The sequence below is a fragment of the Gopherus flavomarginatus genome, chromosome 7 (genome assembly GCF_025201925.1).
Source record: "Gopherus flavomarginatus isolate rGopFla2 chromosome 7, rGopFla2.mat.asm, whole genome shotgun sequence".
NCBI lineage: Eukaryota > Metazoa > Chordata > Testudines > Testudinidae > Gopherus > Gopherus flavomarginatus.
In genome coordinates, this window is record NC_066623.1 from 34,172,531 (window position 1) to 34,187,766 (window position 15,236).

Sequence of the window (15,236 nt, forward strand, 5' to 3'; positions counted from 1 at the left end):
AGGCAGATGAACCACGTGGCCCACTCCTCAAGTGCGTTAATCCACGTGGCAACATGAACTATTGCACTGATGGCAGTCTCAAACAGAGCAGGGCTGGATGTTCCACCTTTTTGGAGGAATACCCCACAAGAATAATGTGATCCTCAGAAGGGTGAGGTGCAATAGAGTTGTTAGCCAAAACAAACACACACACACCCCCACCTTCCTTTATTTTCTATTGATCCTCGTCAGTGGTTCAAAGTTCACAGCACCTAACTCAAACCACCACCACCCCAGGCACCTGAGCTGGTACACCCTACAGAAGCCAAGAGTTAAAAATGGGAACCAGGGAATGAACTGCCCTCATCCGTGAGTGAGTCACTCCAGATCACGGTTTAAGCATGTCAGCAGGCAGCACGGGAAAACTTGTACTGTCGTCTGTGGCGCACCCAATCTGTGGAGGGGTGTCTCCTCCCCATTTCACAGTTGTCATTTGGGCACTTGAAACCACCAACACTAGTTCAGTGGGTTAGGAACACGAACAATGACAAGACAAAGAGATGGGGTGGGAAAGTTCAGAACACTCCACACAAGCCCTATATATCCACAAAGTCTGCCCGACGGACAATACATGAAAACAGACAGTTATACAAGTAGCTGGCACCTCTCAATAGTGTATTTTGCACATGTAACTTCCAAACGCCAAGCAGTCAAGAATCTCAGGGTTTCAAAAGAGGTATGAAGCAGAGAAGAAAAAGCTACAATACCTCCTAAGAAAACTCAGCTCCTTTCACAGAAAGCTACTCCAATATTCTGCTCTTTCGTCTATACCAGAACTTCACCCTTCTGAGGATCAAAGATTTAAAAGTGTTGCCAAAACAAGATCACTAGTTCTGTAGAGATGAGAGCAGTGTAAAGCATCTACAGTGTCAATTTCTGCGGTCTGTAAGCATATGCTAGTGCCATATCCTACAGCATCTGCTTAAATCAATGTTCTATATTTAGTAGTGCAATTCATTATAGTTTACTCATTAAATTAATTAGTCCCAACCATTAACCTTATGAATATTATAGACTGGATCACTTGAGTGCAGAAAGTGTCACTCCTTTTTGACTAAGTCAATGTGGACTCTGGCCAGATATTCCCTGAGGGAATGGTGATCTCATGTGCACGGAAGGCATACCAAGACGCAGATGAGATCTGGCACCCAAGATGCTGGAGACCAGGCTTTTAACATGTGCACTGCAATTGCCTATTAAAGGGTAGTGTGTCATGAGGGTTAGGACCAACATTTTGGTTTCGTAAAATTAACAAAAAACAAACAAACAAAAAAAACTTATTTCAATGAGTTCAGTGAAAACGGTTTAAACAGCTCCCTGCTATGTTTGCACCTACCGATGCAGCATTGCACTGTTCCATGAGAAACTGGAAGTGAAAGTGGTAGGTCTAGCTTCAATATCCAAGATGAATTAAATGTAAACATTCAACAGCATCCATTGTGAAAAGTAGATTCAACCAGATTTTAAAAGTTTCATTCACATATTAGTAACAGGTAGGGGAATTCGTCTATTTATAAACACAACCACGTCCCTTTAATTCTTTAGAAAAGAATTTTAAAATACTTAGTTTGTAAACGTAAGGTCAACTACTGAACCGAGGTAAACGAGCTGGGTATTTATATGCTTATATTTTCTTGCAGTTAAAGCCAATTGCACGTAGAAATCTGGTAACGGGACAAGTGGTTATCTAGGCATCTACAAACCCATTTGCACATGCAATTGCAGTCATTGCACATGCAAATATAGGCTTGAGAACAATGACCTATGATCTCTTAATCTGGCCCTTATATGTCAAGCCAGAAGTCTTCTGAGTAGAGGGCAGTTTCATAATATGGAATGGAGATTTTTGACTGGTAAACTAGTAACCCATTAGATGAGACCACAATGACCACCATCAAGTTACCTTTCTTCGCCTATCTTCTTCTGCATATTTCTCTGCATTCTTCACCATGTTCTCAATGTCATCTTTGCTGAGGCCACCAGAAGACTGGATCACGACTATGTTAGAAAATAAAGTATAGTATTTAAAAAAAGCTGTTTTGCATTTTAATCTCTTCCCCTACAGCAGAGATCCAAATAATCATGTCTTTTGAAGAGAGAGCACTCCTACATTAATGCTTCAGCCACATCAGCTAGCCTATGTTGCCAGGGATCGTTTCCTTGTACTAATGAGCCACTAGCACAAGGCATGTATTTGACACAGTGCAATAGTGACACCTTAGAGCAGGGGTTTTCAATTTTTGTTTTCTGATGACCCACTTGAAGAAAGTTGTTGATGTCCGTGAGCCAATGGAGCTGGGGGTGAGGGGTTTGGGAGGGGGCTCTGGGTTCAAGCTCTGGGATGGGGCCAAGGGAAGGAGTGCAGGAGGGGGCTCTGAGTTTGGGGGACTCAGGGCTGAGGCAGGAGGGGATCAGGGCACTGCGCTGGGGATGAGGGGTTTGGAGTGCAGGAACGGCTCTGGGTTTGGGGGGCTGAGGAACGGGCTTGGGGCGCAGGCTTACCTTCAGTGGCTCCCAGTCAGTGGCACAGCTGAGGAGCAGAGGCAGGCTTTCTGCCTGTCCTGGCACCATGGACCATGCTGTGCCCCAGAAGCGGCCAGCAGTAGGTCTTGCTCCTAAGTGGAGGCGTGCGCAAGCAGCTCTTGCTCATAGCACCCTCCACCAGCTTCCATTGGCCATGGTGGAGTCAATGCTAGGGGTGGGGGCAGTGCTCGGAGCCCCGTCGCTCCCCCCGCCTAGAAGCCCGACCTGCTGCTGGCTGTTTCTGGGGCACAGTGTGGTGTCGGAACAGCCTGCCTTAGCCGGGCAGCACCGCTGACAGGACTTAACAGCCCGGTCGGCGGGACTGACCAGAGCCAACGCAACCTAGTACCGTCCATTCCAGAATTGGGTCACGACCCACAGTTTGAAAGCCACTGCCTTAGAAAATGCTTAGTATAAACTAAGAGATCCGATAAGAGAAAAGTGTTGATCTCCAATGACATTCATTCCTAGTGACGCATTTACCACCTCTCTGCTCTCATGCGAGCATTCAACTCTTGGGCTCAGAGAACAATCCTTGTACACCTTCAAAGTAACAATGCTGAACGGCTGCAGTTCCTTACAAAGCTGCTAGTAGTCTGTATTATTCTAGTTAGTGCACCTATCTAAGGAGACCTAATAGAAAGTACAAGGACAGAACTGCACTTGGAGAGGCTTGGTATAATGGCAACTCAGATAAAGGCTCTGTTCCCAGCTGTGCTAGATACTTCCTTTGTAACTATCTGCAAGTCACTTCACACTGTTCTTCAGTTACTCCATGTGGAAAGTGAGCCTGTGTATAAGGCCCTCAGGCCAAGCGGGCATTCTGGCTCAGAATGCAGGAGGAGTCTTTATCAGGTCATGGAGTTTCCTTTCACTTTTGGAGAGCAGCCCAGAGCAATTCAGAACCTGGCTTCCAGACTGTTTCCAGCCATGCTCTCCCTCCATTTCCTTCAGTGATAGAGCTGTAGCTAGCTTTCAAATAAGGGCAACTTATTTTTTCCTACTGCTGCCCTGTGAAAACTGCCTTGTTTGAGCCAACGTTGTAATCTCCATTTCAAGTGGGGTGGCGTAATGCAATTTCATTGGAAAGCAAGGGACAGATATCATCAGACATTTACAACACTTCAGGAAGGGAACCAACTTTAGGTCTTCATCTCAGTAAGCACTTAATTTTTCACAGAGTATTCTAGGTGACAGTGAGCCTAAACCCTAAAAACCTAATAGCACAGGTCTATTTCAAAGTTAGACAGGGGATTAAAGAGTCAGAGGTTTACAATGGGATCATGGCTGCAACCTGTGTTATACGCTACAGATAGCTAAAGGCTAGGCCGAGAACCTTGGTCCCCCATATCCAAGGGGAGGTATCTATACTAATCTGCTGAACACCTGTAACCAGCTAATACAAGGCAACAAACAGTGCATGCGACTGCTCCAAATGAATTTGGTGCTGATAAGGTGTTTTTTGTTGTCAACAACAGCAACAGGACTGAACCCAAAAATATTCACCAAGATCATTAACGCATGTTTCTAATTATGTTTTCTTCAGCTATAACCTGCAAATTTATCAAGGAATTCCATAACTCTGGAATGAAGAGGCAAAAAGCCATTTTTGAATGAAGTAGAAAAAACTGGAAGTCAACAAATTATCAAGATATGAAAATAAGTGTCAAATAATGACAATTTTTCTTCAAGCTTTGTAGAAATCCAGCAATCCAGGGTAAAGAAGCTTTCCAAGCCAAAGTTCTAGGGGTCTAAAACAGTGCGACATGTTTACAACAGTAACTGTGGAGGCAATATTGCCTCTAATATTTGATTGTGTTATTAAGTAAACACAGTGACAACAGCTTCAGGTCCCCAAACTCCCTGCAGTTTCAAGATGTTGTTTCTAGGCTACCAGAATCAGCTGGTTATCAGGGGAATCTGCCTTACGCACCTGGGTTTTAAAATTTTTGTGGCAGAGTAGCTAGGAATAAAGTACATTCTTAGTACTGTGCTTGTCTGATCAGATGCACTCTTCATGCCAGGTGTCTTGCTAATTAACCTCCTCCTCCCTAACAGAGCTTGGCACACTGATGTTGTCCCATGACTAGACAATAAACTGCTAGGACTATTAGCATATGACACTAGTTTCTCAGATGGACAGTGTGCCAAGGAACATAGCACAGCAGGCAAGTGAAAACGAGCTCCTACCTGGTCCAGGGTTCCCAGTCACCTACCTCCCTGCTCAGCCCCCTCTCTTCTCCCCAACCAATGGAAGAACAGAACAGTCTCTGCCCCAAGTGCCTCTGTGGGTAGATAGCTCTGCCTCTTGGAGGTACAAGGGGGCATGACACAGCTGCTCACCTATCACTCACTATAAGGGGACTTCTTTTCTGCCAACATCACTGCATTGCACAGAGTGAGAGACAGTCAGGCTGCTTTCAATGCAACTTCATCTGATGAAGTGAGGACTTAAAAGCTGGTCCTATTTCCCACCAGCGACGAGTCTCAACAGGGGCTGCTCACGTACAGGGCTCATTTTAAATGGAAGTTGGGCAACTTTAAGGTAGTAGTAGACGAGGGTCACAACAGCCTTTGGCAGTCCATGCAGAAATAAAAGTTAATGAATGAGCCACTTTATTGAAGGGTGCCTTTTTTTTTTTTTTTACACTGAAGTCACCACTGCTGCCTCATACCGCTCTGCTCCCCGATCACCACATGCTCTGACTGTGCCCTATGCCATTACTGCTTCCCACTGGCTGGCTGTTTGAGAGCTGAGAGACAACAGCAGCAGGGGCAAGGCACACCTTTGCTAGTAAGGAGAATGCAACCAGAGCTGGAGACCAGAGCTGATGGGCAGCCTGGCACATGGGTGGAGTCTGTGTCCCTGGGGGAGGCAGAGTCTGGGGGGAGAACTAGTCCAGGGTCCCAATGCCCCATACAGCAGCAGAGAAAGGGCTCTGCCGTTACAACCTCAGCTGTAGATATGCCTCCCCACTGGCATGAGTGTGCCCCAACTCAGGGACTGACCACAATTAGATTGGCCGTGGGAGGAGAGAGCAAATGTTAAGGCAGCAACCAGAGACTGGCAGTAAAGGGTGGAGCTCCGCCCCTGCTTCGTGATGGAGAGGTGATTGGGCCATTAGGTGGCACTGCAACCTGGTGTGTGGGCTCCTGCTCCCAGTCCTGGTGCTGAAGGTTTAACACACTGGAGCTGATACCACGCCTCCTGGATAACTTGTAACAAATACAAGTTGTCCTACCTCTCCCCTTCCCTCCATCTGTCTGCTTTTCACCCTCACCTGCTATGCCATGTCTGACTCTAGACTGTAGAGTCTAGACTGGGGGCAGGGGTCACATCTTGTTTGAGACATCTAGCACACTACTGGGATTCACACACTCAGAGGTTCATACAGAGCAGCCAAGCATAATTCCATACATTTCCTGGAGCTGATACCACGCCTCCTGGATAACTTGTAACAAATACAAGTTGTCCTACCTCTCCCCTTCCCTCCATCTGTCTGCTTTTCACCCTCACCTGCTATGCCATGTCTGACTCTAGACTCTAGACTCTAGACTGGGGGCAGGGGTCACATCTTGTTTGAGACATTAGCACACTACTGGGATTCACACACTCAGAGGTTCATACAGAGCAGCCAAGCATAATTCCATACATTTCCTTCCCTTCACTATAAGGGATCCAATGATAGCTGCACTTACTTTGCTGTTCACGTCCTGTCCCTTTATCCTTTGCTGAAACATGAACAATTCCATTAGCATCAATGTCAAATGTGACCTCAATCTGGGGCACGCCCCGTGGAGCTGGAGGAATTCCAACCTGGAAACCAGAAGTTCTTAGCCATTAGTTCCCCAACAGATGTGGGTTTGGTCTACAAGCCTTTAGTGTTGTGCATATTATCCTGATGAACTGCCAATTCAACTAAAACAACCTCAAAGCAGATCCCAGGATATGCCTGTCAGAACTCATGGCAAATTAGTGGTATCTGACAGACTTAATGGGACAGACCTAATTTAATGCAGCAGCAGACTTCTACCCAGAAGCTGGGGAAGCTGCCATAAATGTCACAAGAAGAGCAAATGCTGTTTTATTACTTAATGCCAGTAAGTCACTCTGCCCATCCCATGCATGGCAGCAAGTTCAATTTCCTTTAGTTAATTACTTGGGTCTATTCTAGGGAGAGCCAGGCCCCGCTTGAGGCTACTATGTTTAAATGGCGACATATTCACCATGCTTCAGGAGATGCAAAGTCCTGCCTTACTGGAGGGCTCCTTCCAGGAACTGGATTTAATATTAGAGTTGTCAAGCAGGAAGAGGCCTCTTAAGAACCCGTATAAGCTTGAGGCAGCCCCGATACAGTACAGCCCTATTCAACATGACCACTCTTGAAATTAAATCACAAGTGTCCATACGGATCAGGAGGACAAATACCTGTACAGGCTGATTACGTATGAAGACAGTCAACTAATCAACCACGTCCTATAAACAATTATCCCTTGGAGCATGGTAACTGCTGTCTAACACAATCTAGGCTTCTCCAAAGGGACTTGAAGGGAGGGGGTGATCGGCCAGCTACTGGCTGCCTCAGGGACAACTGTGAAGCAACATGGGATCTAAGTAGTGAGTTATATTTGGTAACAGGCTCTAACATCCTAGTTCCATGGGTACAAAAATCAATGCCTCTAAGATAGTGTGGCTACTGAAGGCAGGCTGACAGTAAGGCCTACTGATTTAGAAGCCTGGATCACTTTGTGCTTTATATTTGTGGGGCAGGTAAAAAGCAAATGGGTTCTGTTAAAGTCCCCACTTTCAAGGGGGGGTGGGGGGGAGGTCAAACAAAACGGGAGGAGCTTGGAACTTACAGAGTGAAGGTAGTTTACGGTCATGAACATTTAGTGCAAACATACCAAAGTGAACTGGCCAAGAAGCTTGTTGTCAGAAGCCATCTCTCTCTCGCCCTGGCATACTTTAATCTCCACTTGAGTCTGCCCATCAGCTGCTGTAGAAAACACCTGTAGAAGGGGGAGAGAAACAGAATATGACAGCTTACAACCCCTGAATTGACCTACTTACTCCACAAAGACTAAAGGACAGGGAACAGCATGAAAACTAGGAAGATAGGCTGAAGGGATAAAGAACTACTTTAAATGTGTATTATCCCTCCATGCTTCTCAAGCCTTTTAATACAGTCAAGATTTTAAGGCAAAAAGATAAATATTGGAAGGCACCAGGGCAAGATTTCAACAAAGGCAGTCAAAGTGTTTGCCTGGGAGTCAGAGGGGAACAAGGAAATGAGCGCTGGAGCCCAATCTTGTCAGTATCCCTGCACAACAGGGGGAAGAGCATTCTCTATGACTCCAGGCCACCAAAGGCAGTTTTGGCCGTGCATTGTGCTCAGTTATATTAAGTCTCCGCACCAGTTCTCTTCAGAATGATGTGTTGATAGTAACATCATAGCACAGACACAGCCCAGTTCTGTCCCAAGACAAAAGCTCAAGAGATTTCTCACCATATGCTTATAAAGAGGGGGAGGGAAGTAGAGTTGATTGGGTTGAAAGCTACCCCCGCCCCAACAAAGAAAAGTTACTCACTAATCTGCCTCATTTTGGGTTGGATTTCAGCCTCTCCTTCCACTTGGAATTCTGTCTAGGTTTTTGGGGGTGAAGAGGAGAAGAGACTCTTCTGAGATCCCCTGCTCTCCTCCCCAATGGCTGCACATTGCAGGGACCCTCATTAGCCAGCTGAAGAAGCCCTCAGCCTCGGATGGTTACTAGAGAGCTATACAAGGCATATCCCTCTCTCTCTCCGGCGCAGAAGGCTGCCCTAACAGGGTTCCCAGCCCTTGCTGCAGTGAGAACTTGTCTTAGTCCTGAGCCCAAAAGTGCTACCACATCACCACTACTAAAAGTCAGCTGGATCTTCACTGTGTGTTCAATTCCAAATGCCCTATACCTATTCCCCATGCTGGGTGTCCCACCTTCTCCCTCTCCAACCCTAGGATCATGCCCATGCTGCTCTCTCTGCACACAGTGCTTCTCCAGTCATGTTGCCACACGCAGCAGAGTGAACTGTCTAGCTCTGAGTGGCATGACTTCAACCCTCCTGGGCAACATGGATAGGGGGAAAAAAGCATACTTATCACAGTGTCCCCATGGGACTTAAATGCAGGGATGGGGCAGAAATAGAACATGGGGCACCTGAAGCCTGCAATTGTGCTGTCCCCAAGACAATAGCCCAGGAACTCCATTAGAAGCAGACAGTTACCAAGATGTTTACTCCTCACCTGGCTCTTCTTGGTTGGAATCGTCGTGTTCCTATTGATGAGCTTAGTGAAGACACCTCCCAGCGTCTCGATTCCCAGGGACAAAGGGGTCACGTCCAGCAGCAGCACATCGGTGACATCACCAGCTAACACACCACCTTGAATAGCAGCACCAATAGCAACAGCTTCATCTGGATTAACTGCTTTGCTAGGAGAACGGCCAAACAGATCCTGCACAGTCTGCTGCACCTGAATGAGTACAGAACTTAGCCCATGTGTAGGGAACTCCTGCTATCACAGCCTTCCCGCCACAGTCCACCCCATGGTATAGTGAAAATGTATATGAGAAAGGACTCCTCATTATCTGTCCTCCAACAAGCTGTCACTTCTGCCATCCAGTGGCAGATGAGACTAAGCTTCAGGCCCATGACTGGCTCCTACTCCCCCCATCCTTCAATTTGCTCCTCATAGCACCCTGTTGAGTGGATTCAAGTGCACCCATATTTGCCCTACACCTACATCATCTAGGAGGCCAAAAGACAGTCAGTTCCCTCCTCTGGAGTGCTGTTTCCAACCCAGTGAGCCAGCAGCGAGTCATCCAAGGAAGGGGATGAAAAACTCTAGCCTCCCAGAGTTCAACACTCCCACCTACACTGACCCCTAGCTCACCACACACAGCAATAATGCAGCAACATTCCGCTCGAGCAGAATGGGGAACACTTATCCCAGCTGGGCACAAGTCAGCACATTCCAGGCTTATTCTCCCCAGAGCTGGGCCCAGCTCCAAGGACTGAAATGCAATAGTAAGCACAGAACTGTGGGACAGGTTAGAAAATCAACAGAAAGGAGGGGGCACACCTCATCTCGTTTAGTGTATTAAAGAATAAATGAAGCCATATGAAAGGCAACAATGTCTCCACACCCTTATTTAATGTGGTGTTTCAGCAGATACTTTGCACTCCACCTTTTCAGAACAACGCGCTGATGAATACATCAGATCCATGGTTGAAGTATCAGGATAGGAACTCAGCTGGGTGTTTGAAACACCCCACACGGCTTTCAATTCCACTCCAAGGGGCCCACTTCCACCACTGAGATTTTAGCTGATGCTCACAGCTCCACTGCACCCCAAGCTGTGTTAGTGAGCAGCCATTTTCTGCACAGGTGAGCACTGTGCTCCTGGGGAGCTGTGAGCATTGCTCCAGCTTGTCTGCCCATGAACACTCCCTTGACACAAGGAAACATACAGGAAGACCATATAATTAACTGGAAATCTTTCCCCTAGGGGGCATGTTTTACAGTGCAAGGGGAGGCATTACTTCTGATCACAGATCTGACATTTCCCTGAGCATTGTCTGTGTGAGCACAGTTCAAAATAATGTCAAATTCCACCCCAGCAGTGGTGTGAAGGGGAGCTGGACAAGATACAGTAAAAGAGGGAGAAAGCTACATTACTGTGTGCAATACACAGGCACAGATTTTGGTATGCCTGTGTTCAATTCAGCCAGCAGTTAAAGCTTTGAGTGAGAGTAGTCATGGAAGCGTTATGTAACCCTGCAAGGTCACATGGTGCTAGAAAAGTATAAATAGGATACTGACATTTAAGTAGTGTCTTCCACCCCCAAAGGAGTCTCAGTACTTCAGGAAGGGCTTCCCCCACTATGGAAATGAAGTCAGAGTGTGTAACACTATATAAAAGACTTGGACAGAAGGCAAGGAAAATATTGTACCTGGTTTAAACTGCAGGAACCTTAGCAAGGGGGGATGCAATCACTGGATTTTGGCCAGGACAGCAGCTTTTAGTGACTTTTGTCCTGCAAACCTTACAGTTATTGAAACACGTCTACACAGCATTTGAGCACCTGCAGGAGCAGCCTCCCAGCCCTCGTCAACAGACTTGGGTTAGTGGAGCTCCTGCTAGTGCTCTGAAAGCAGCTGTGTAGACAGCGCTTTGAAGTAATTGCTCCCAGGCAAATCCCCCTCAGCAGGGTACTCTGGATCCTGGATGGCTGTCAGTCACAGTAAGACAGTGATAACACCCGAAGAGTACCACAGCACCTACAGAGTAAAGCAGTCTTTACTGTTCTCCACAAACTGGGAGAGAATAACTGAGGGTACGTCTACCCGTAAGCCAACCCATGGCAGTCAGTCAGTCTGTCTCAGAGCAAAGGTGAACTGACTTGGGCTGGTGCTGCAGGGCTACAAAATAGCAGTGTAGACATTTGGCCTTGGGTTGGAGCCTGGTCTCCGAGATCTCTCCACCAGCCACTGGGCTCCAAACTGAGTTTCTACACCGCTATTTTTAGCCCTGCAGCGCACGCCCACGTCAGTTGGTCTGGGCTCTAATACTCACTGCCATGGGTCTTTCCCCCCCTCCCCGTGTAGATGCACCCTAAGAGACCTCCATTAGCAGCACAGTCCACATTCTTGAGAACACCCTTGCACAAGCATGTTCCCCACTGACTTCAGGGGAGCTGAACAGTTCTTTTTGGAGCCTGGAATTTGAGAACACTAAATCAACAGCAGGCGGGTCCTAATGTTCAAGACTTTGCATGTCTGCAGAGCAAGTCTAGGTCATCTGCTGGTGACTATCACCATAGTATACAGGTATATCTAGGTAGCCAGTGCTAAGAGCATAAGGCCAGTGAAATTTGCTCATCACTCATGCCAGGGAGCAAACACATACACAATTATGCCTTAGTGCCAGGTGACAGAATGGCTTTGCTGACAGCCAGAACAGTGAACCTACAAGATCCCTAGATGGCAAAGCTAAGTTGACAAGAGGGGGTGAATTCCACATAGGTCACGAGTCTGGCAGCAGCACACTGACCACACAAGCTGCTCTCCCAGGCTAGAGAGAAAAAGCCTTAAGTTCTTAAATCTCAACAGCACTGCTTACGTTCAGTCCACATCAGGCAGCAGGAGCCAGGAACAGAAATTTGTAACTCCTGCCAATTCTCACTGGTCCTGGCAAGGTTAATCCCGTCAGCAGCATCCTCCAGACAGGCCCCTGGATGAAACACCAACTCAAGCAGGGAGTGGCAATTGTTCTACTCACATGAGCAGGCATGCCTGATCCTGCCCTCCCTCCCCACTCATCCAGCTGACTATATAGACAACCCTTCACCTACAGCATCTCCAAAGTTTCTGGAATTAGGACTTGGGTCCCCTTTATAATGCTTCTGTGAAACAAATGAAAGTGACTCAGTACTTGGACAAAGGTGTTAAGTGGTGTGTGTCACATGGGAACATGCCATACCTTAGGCATTCTGCTCATTCCACCAACCAGGATGACTTCACCAATGTCACTTTTGCTGACTTCAGCATCCTGCATGGCTTTTTGGCAAGGTGCCACTGTCCTCCTGATCAGATCTGCTACAATCCCCTCAAACTGGGAACGACTTAGCTTCATGTTCAAGTGCTTTGGTCCAGAAGCATCCATAGTAAGGTAGGGCAAGTTAATGTCTGTCTGCAAAACAAGAATTCACTAGTTATCAGAAGTAGGAAATCAAGACAAGAAACTACATGTGGCGTTCAGTGTTATGTATTGGACTGTGACAACTGATCACTTACAGATGAAGCCAACAGGTTTCTGTAAGAATCCCTTTAGGAATCTTTTGGGGAAAAAAAACGAGTTTTTACCCATATTTTAATATTTCTGTATATCTTTACCCCATCCCCTATAGCCTCAGCTTAAAGAGGCCGGTCACATTTTATATTAAGGTTCTGATTAACTGTTTATTAAACTATCAATCATTAACTCATTATAAACTACATCTAAACAGAAACTTAACATTAAGTGCAACCACAGATCCTCCATGGTTAAGACAAATCCCATATATTCTTCCCAGTTTCTTCAGTGGTGCAACTTTTCTGTACATTTACCCTTTTTAAAATTTTATAAAGCTGAGTCAAGCCCTGTTCACAGTAACTTTGCAGAGCTGTGAATTGTTTGCTGTAACCAACATGTGTAAACACACAGGAATGGCAGTCTAGAAACTACTAGCTCCTTATTACATGTAATGTTTTTGATCAACATCTTCCCATCAGAGAGGTTAAAAAAAAATCAAAGTAGAAGAAAGTGATAAAACCCCACCAGACACAGAGCACATGCATATTTGCTGTTAAGATAGTATAGAAAAATTCACCAAATACCCCTCATTTTTATTTTTTCCAATACAGGACAGCCTACTTCACTGGGGTTAAACATACTCATCAATAAACTGTTTTCTCAAAAAACAAACAAAATCTATTTTATAACATTTATGTTTGAGCGTGAAGCCAACTGAATATTTTAAACAACAATTTCCATTTAAAATTAAGCACCAGGCATTACAATTTAGAATGCTCATTTTCTCCGACTATTTATGGAAGAGGTTTAAAATCGTGTCCCTGCTTATAAGTCCACTGCACTAATTTGAAGTAAGGCACAGCAAAATAATGGCAAAAGTGCTGAGTCATACTGACACCACAAATCACTGCAAAACATAAATGCCTCAACACACACACAATGGAGAAAGTCTGCAAAATCAGAACTGGTCTCTTGTTATAGACTAAAGCCAAGCTCTCTCCTCTTAAATAGCAAAGTCACTACAGTCATATCAAAGACTTTCCTGAAGGCTCTTGCTTATTTAACTCTTACTGGTGCAGTACAGAAGAATTTCCTGGCAGAATGGAGTGTATTTTCTAACGTAGTGCATTTTCTCTCTCCAGTGAGCTAGCAAACCAGAATCTGTTATGACCTTGTCAGAACCATTTATCCTTTGTGACTGGCCTAAGGACCATGCTTCCTGTGATCTCCCCACTTTGCCAAAGAAAACTCCCACCCAGAAATAACAGAACAAAGACAATTGGAACAAAGGAATTGGAAACAGAACAAAGAAATTCAGACACTGTCTAGCTGACTTCAACAACATCTAAGTGAGACTGGTCCCTTCAATGAAAAACGGTTCATTATTTGCAGTGGATAGAGAGGGGTCTTGGAAGCAGAGGGTGGGAGATGTGATCCTTGGAATCTGTTGTGTCTAGTGACTATCTCGCTGTGCGCAGCTTTTAAAAGAGAGCGTGTTTTTAAAACAGAATTTTCTTGTCAATATGCAAATAAGTAGTTCAGTCAGTTTTTACACTTAAAGCTAAGATTTTGAATTGCTAGAAGTAAAGCCACAATGTATTAGAAGCAGGATTATCAGCAATTCAATTCCTTGATGCCCTCCAGAGTTCTGGAATAAGTACCTGTAGCATGCAGACCTAAGAACAAGATCAGATATTCCTACAGGAGAGAGAGGACATCTTTTTGGGGTCAAAGCTAACAGGATTAATATTCCTATCCAGGAGGCAGAAACCGCCACTGTTGTTCTAAGCCTCAAGCAATTATCTTGCATCACCTAACAGATGTTCAATTTTCTCCCAGACTGCTAATACCAATACTAGCTTGTCAAAGCATTTCCCCACAGAATGATGTCCTTTGCACATACTCAAGTTTGTTCTATCAATCGAAATTGCAGTCTACACATTTGGCTTTTTTTTACCTGTTAAATAAAATGTGCAAAGTGACATATCAAAGTGGCCTACTAATGCACTTGATTATCCAATCATCTCACCTGCACAGATGATGAGAGCTCACACTTGGCTTTTTCCGATGCTTCTCTCACTCTCTGAAGAGCCATGTTATCTTTAGTCAGGTCAATGCCCGTCTAACCAATAAGAAACGTGTGTTAAAAAAAACTGTCACTCTCCAAAAACCCATTAGCCTGCACCTGTCATTTGCTGTAGGTCACCCCTGCCCCACTGTAATATAAAGACATCTGCCAAAATTAGAATTTGAGTCCTAGTGCTTTGTCTGCTTATCCCCCACACTTGTAAACATAATAAATTCAAGTATTTAGTATTTTACATACATTAGCTCTAACCACCATGTGAAGTAGTTTTGTAGTAATATATCCATTAACAACTAGAAGAATTGGGGCAGACACTGTGCCTTGCTTAAGGTAACACTGGATCAATGACTGAGTTATGATTAGACTGCACAATTTCCCAGCTACCACCCTTGTGCTCCATCTACTAGGCAGTAGCATCATGCAGCACTAGTGGGTTTATGTGGTCAATTCCCCTGTAAGATGAAAGGAGGTCAATTTATGTAGGACAACCACATAGAGACATTGTCAAAGGAACAGACGAGCAGAAGTCTTGCTATTCTGTTTGACCTAGACTCCTGTGAGATGTCCACTCTTTAATTTGTATTTGTCTTTAGCCAAATATGGAGGCAGATTACTAAAGAGCAGCCCAAGTTATTTTAATACCCTACACTTTTAGCATTTAGGTTAATCGTCAACTAAAACTCAAAACATCAATACAGAAGAGGATCCTCACCCTTCTAAGGTAATTTGAGATTCTCTAGTTTGAGAACTGGTTTTC

At 45.3% G+C, this 15,236-nt stretch overlaps 1 protein-coding gene and 1 non-coding gene across 2 annotated transcripts in view; both read right to left on the reverse strand.

The window, feature by feature from the left end:
• HSPA9 (heat shock protein family A (Hsp70) member 9) overlaps positions 1 to 15,236 on the reverse strand; it is a 32,105-nt gene that overhangs the window by 4,152 nt on the left and 12,717 nt on the right. The window contains exons 9-14 of the mRNA XM_050962652.1: positions 14,423 to 14,515; positions 12,082 to 12,291; positions 8,844 to 9,071; positions 7,468 to 7,572; positions 6,262 to 6,379; positions 1,943 to 2,037 (exon numbers count right to left, since the gene is read on the reverse strand). Of these exons, the coding sequence (XP_050818609.1) occupies positions 1,943 to 2,037; positions 6,262 to 6,379; positions 7,468 to 7,572; positions 8,844 to 9,071; positions 12,082 to 12,291; positions 14,423 to 14,515 (849 nt within the window). The remainder of the gene's footprint in view (positions 1 to 1,942; positions 2,038 to 6,261; positions 6,380 to 7,467; positions 7,573 to 8,843; positions 9,072 to 12,081; positions 12,292 to 14,422; positions 14,516 to 15,236) is intronic.
• LOC127056111 (small nucleolar RNA SNORD63) lies at positions 7,950 to 8,020 on the reverse strand. Its single transcript, XR_007775751.1, has one exon. It is a non-coding gene; the product is annotated as a small nucleolar RNA SNORD63 (small nucleolar RNA).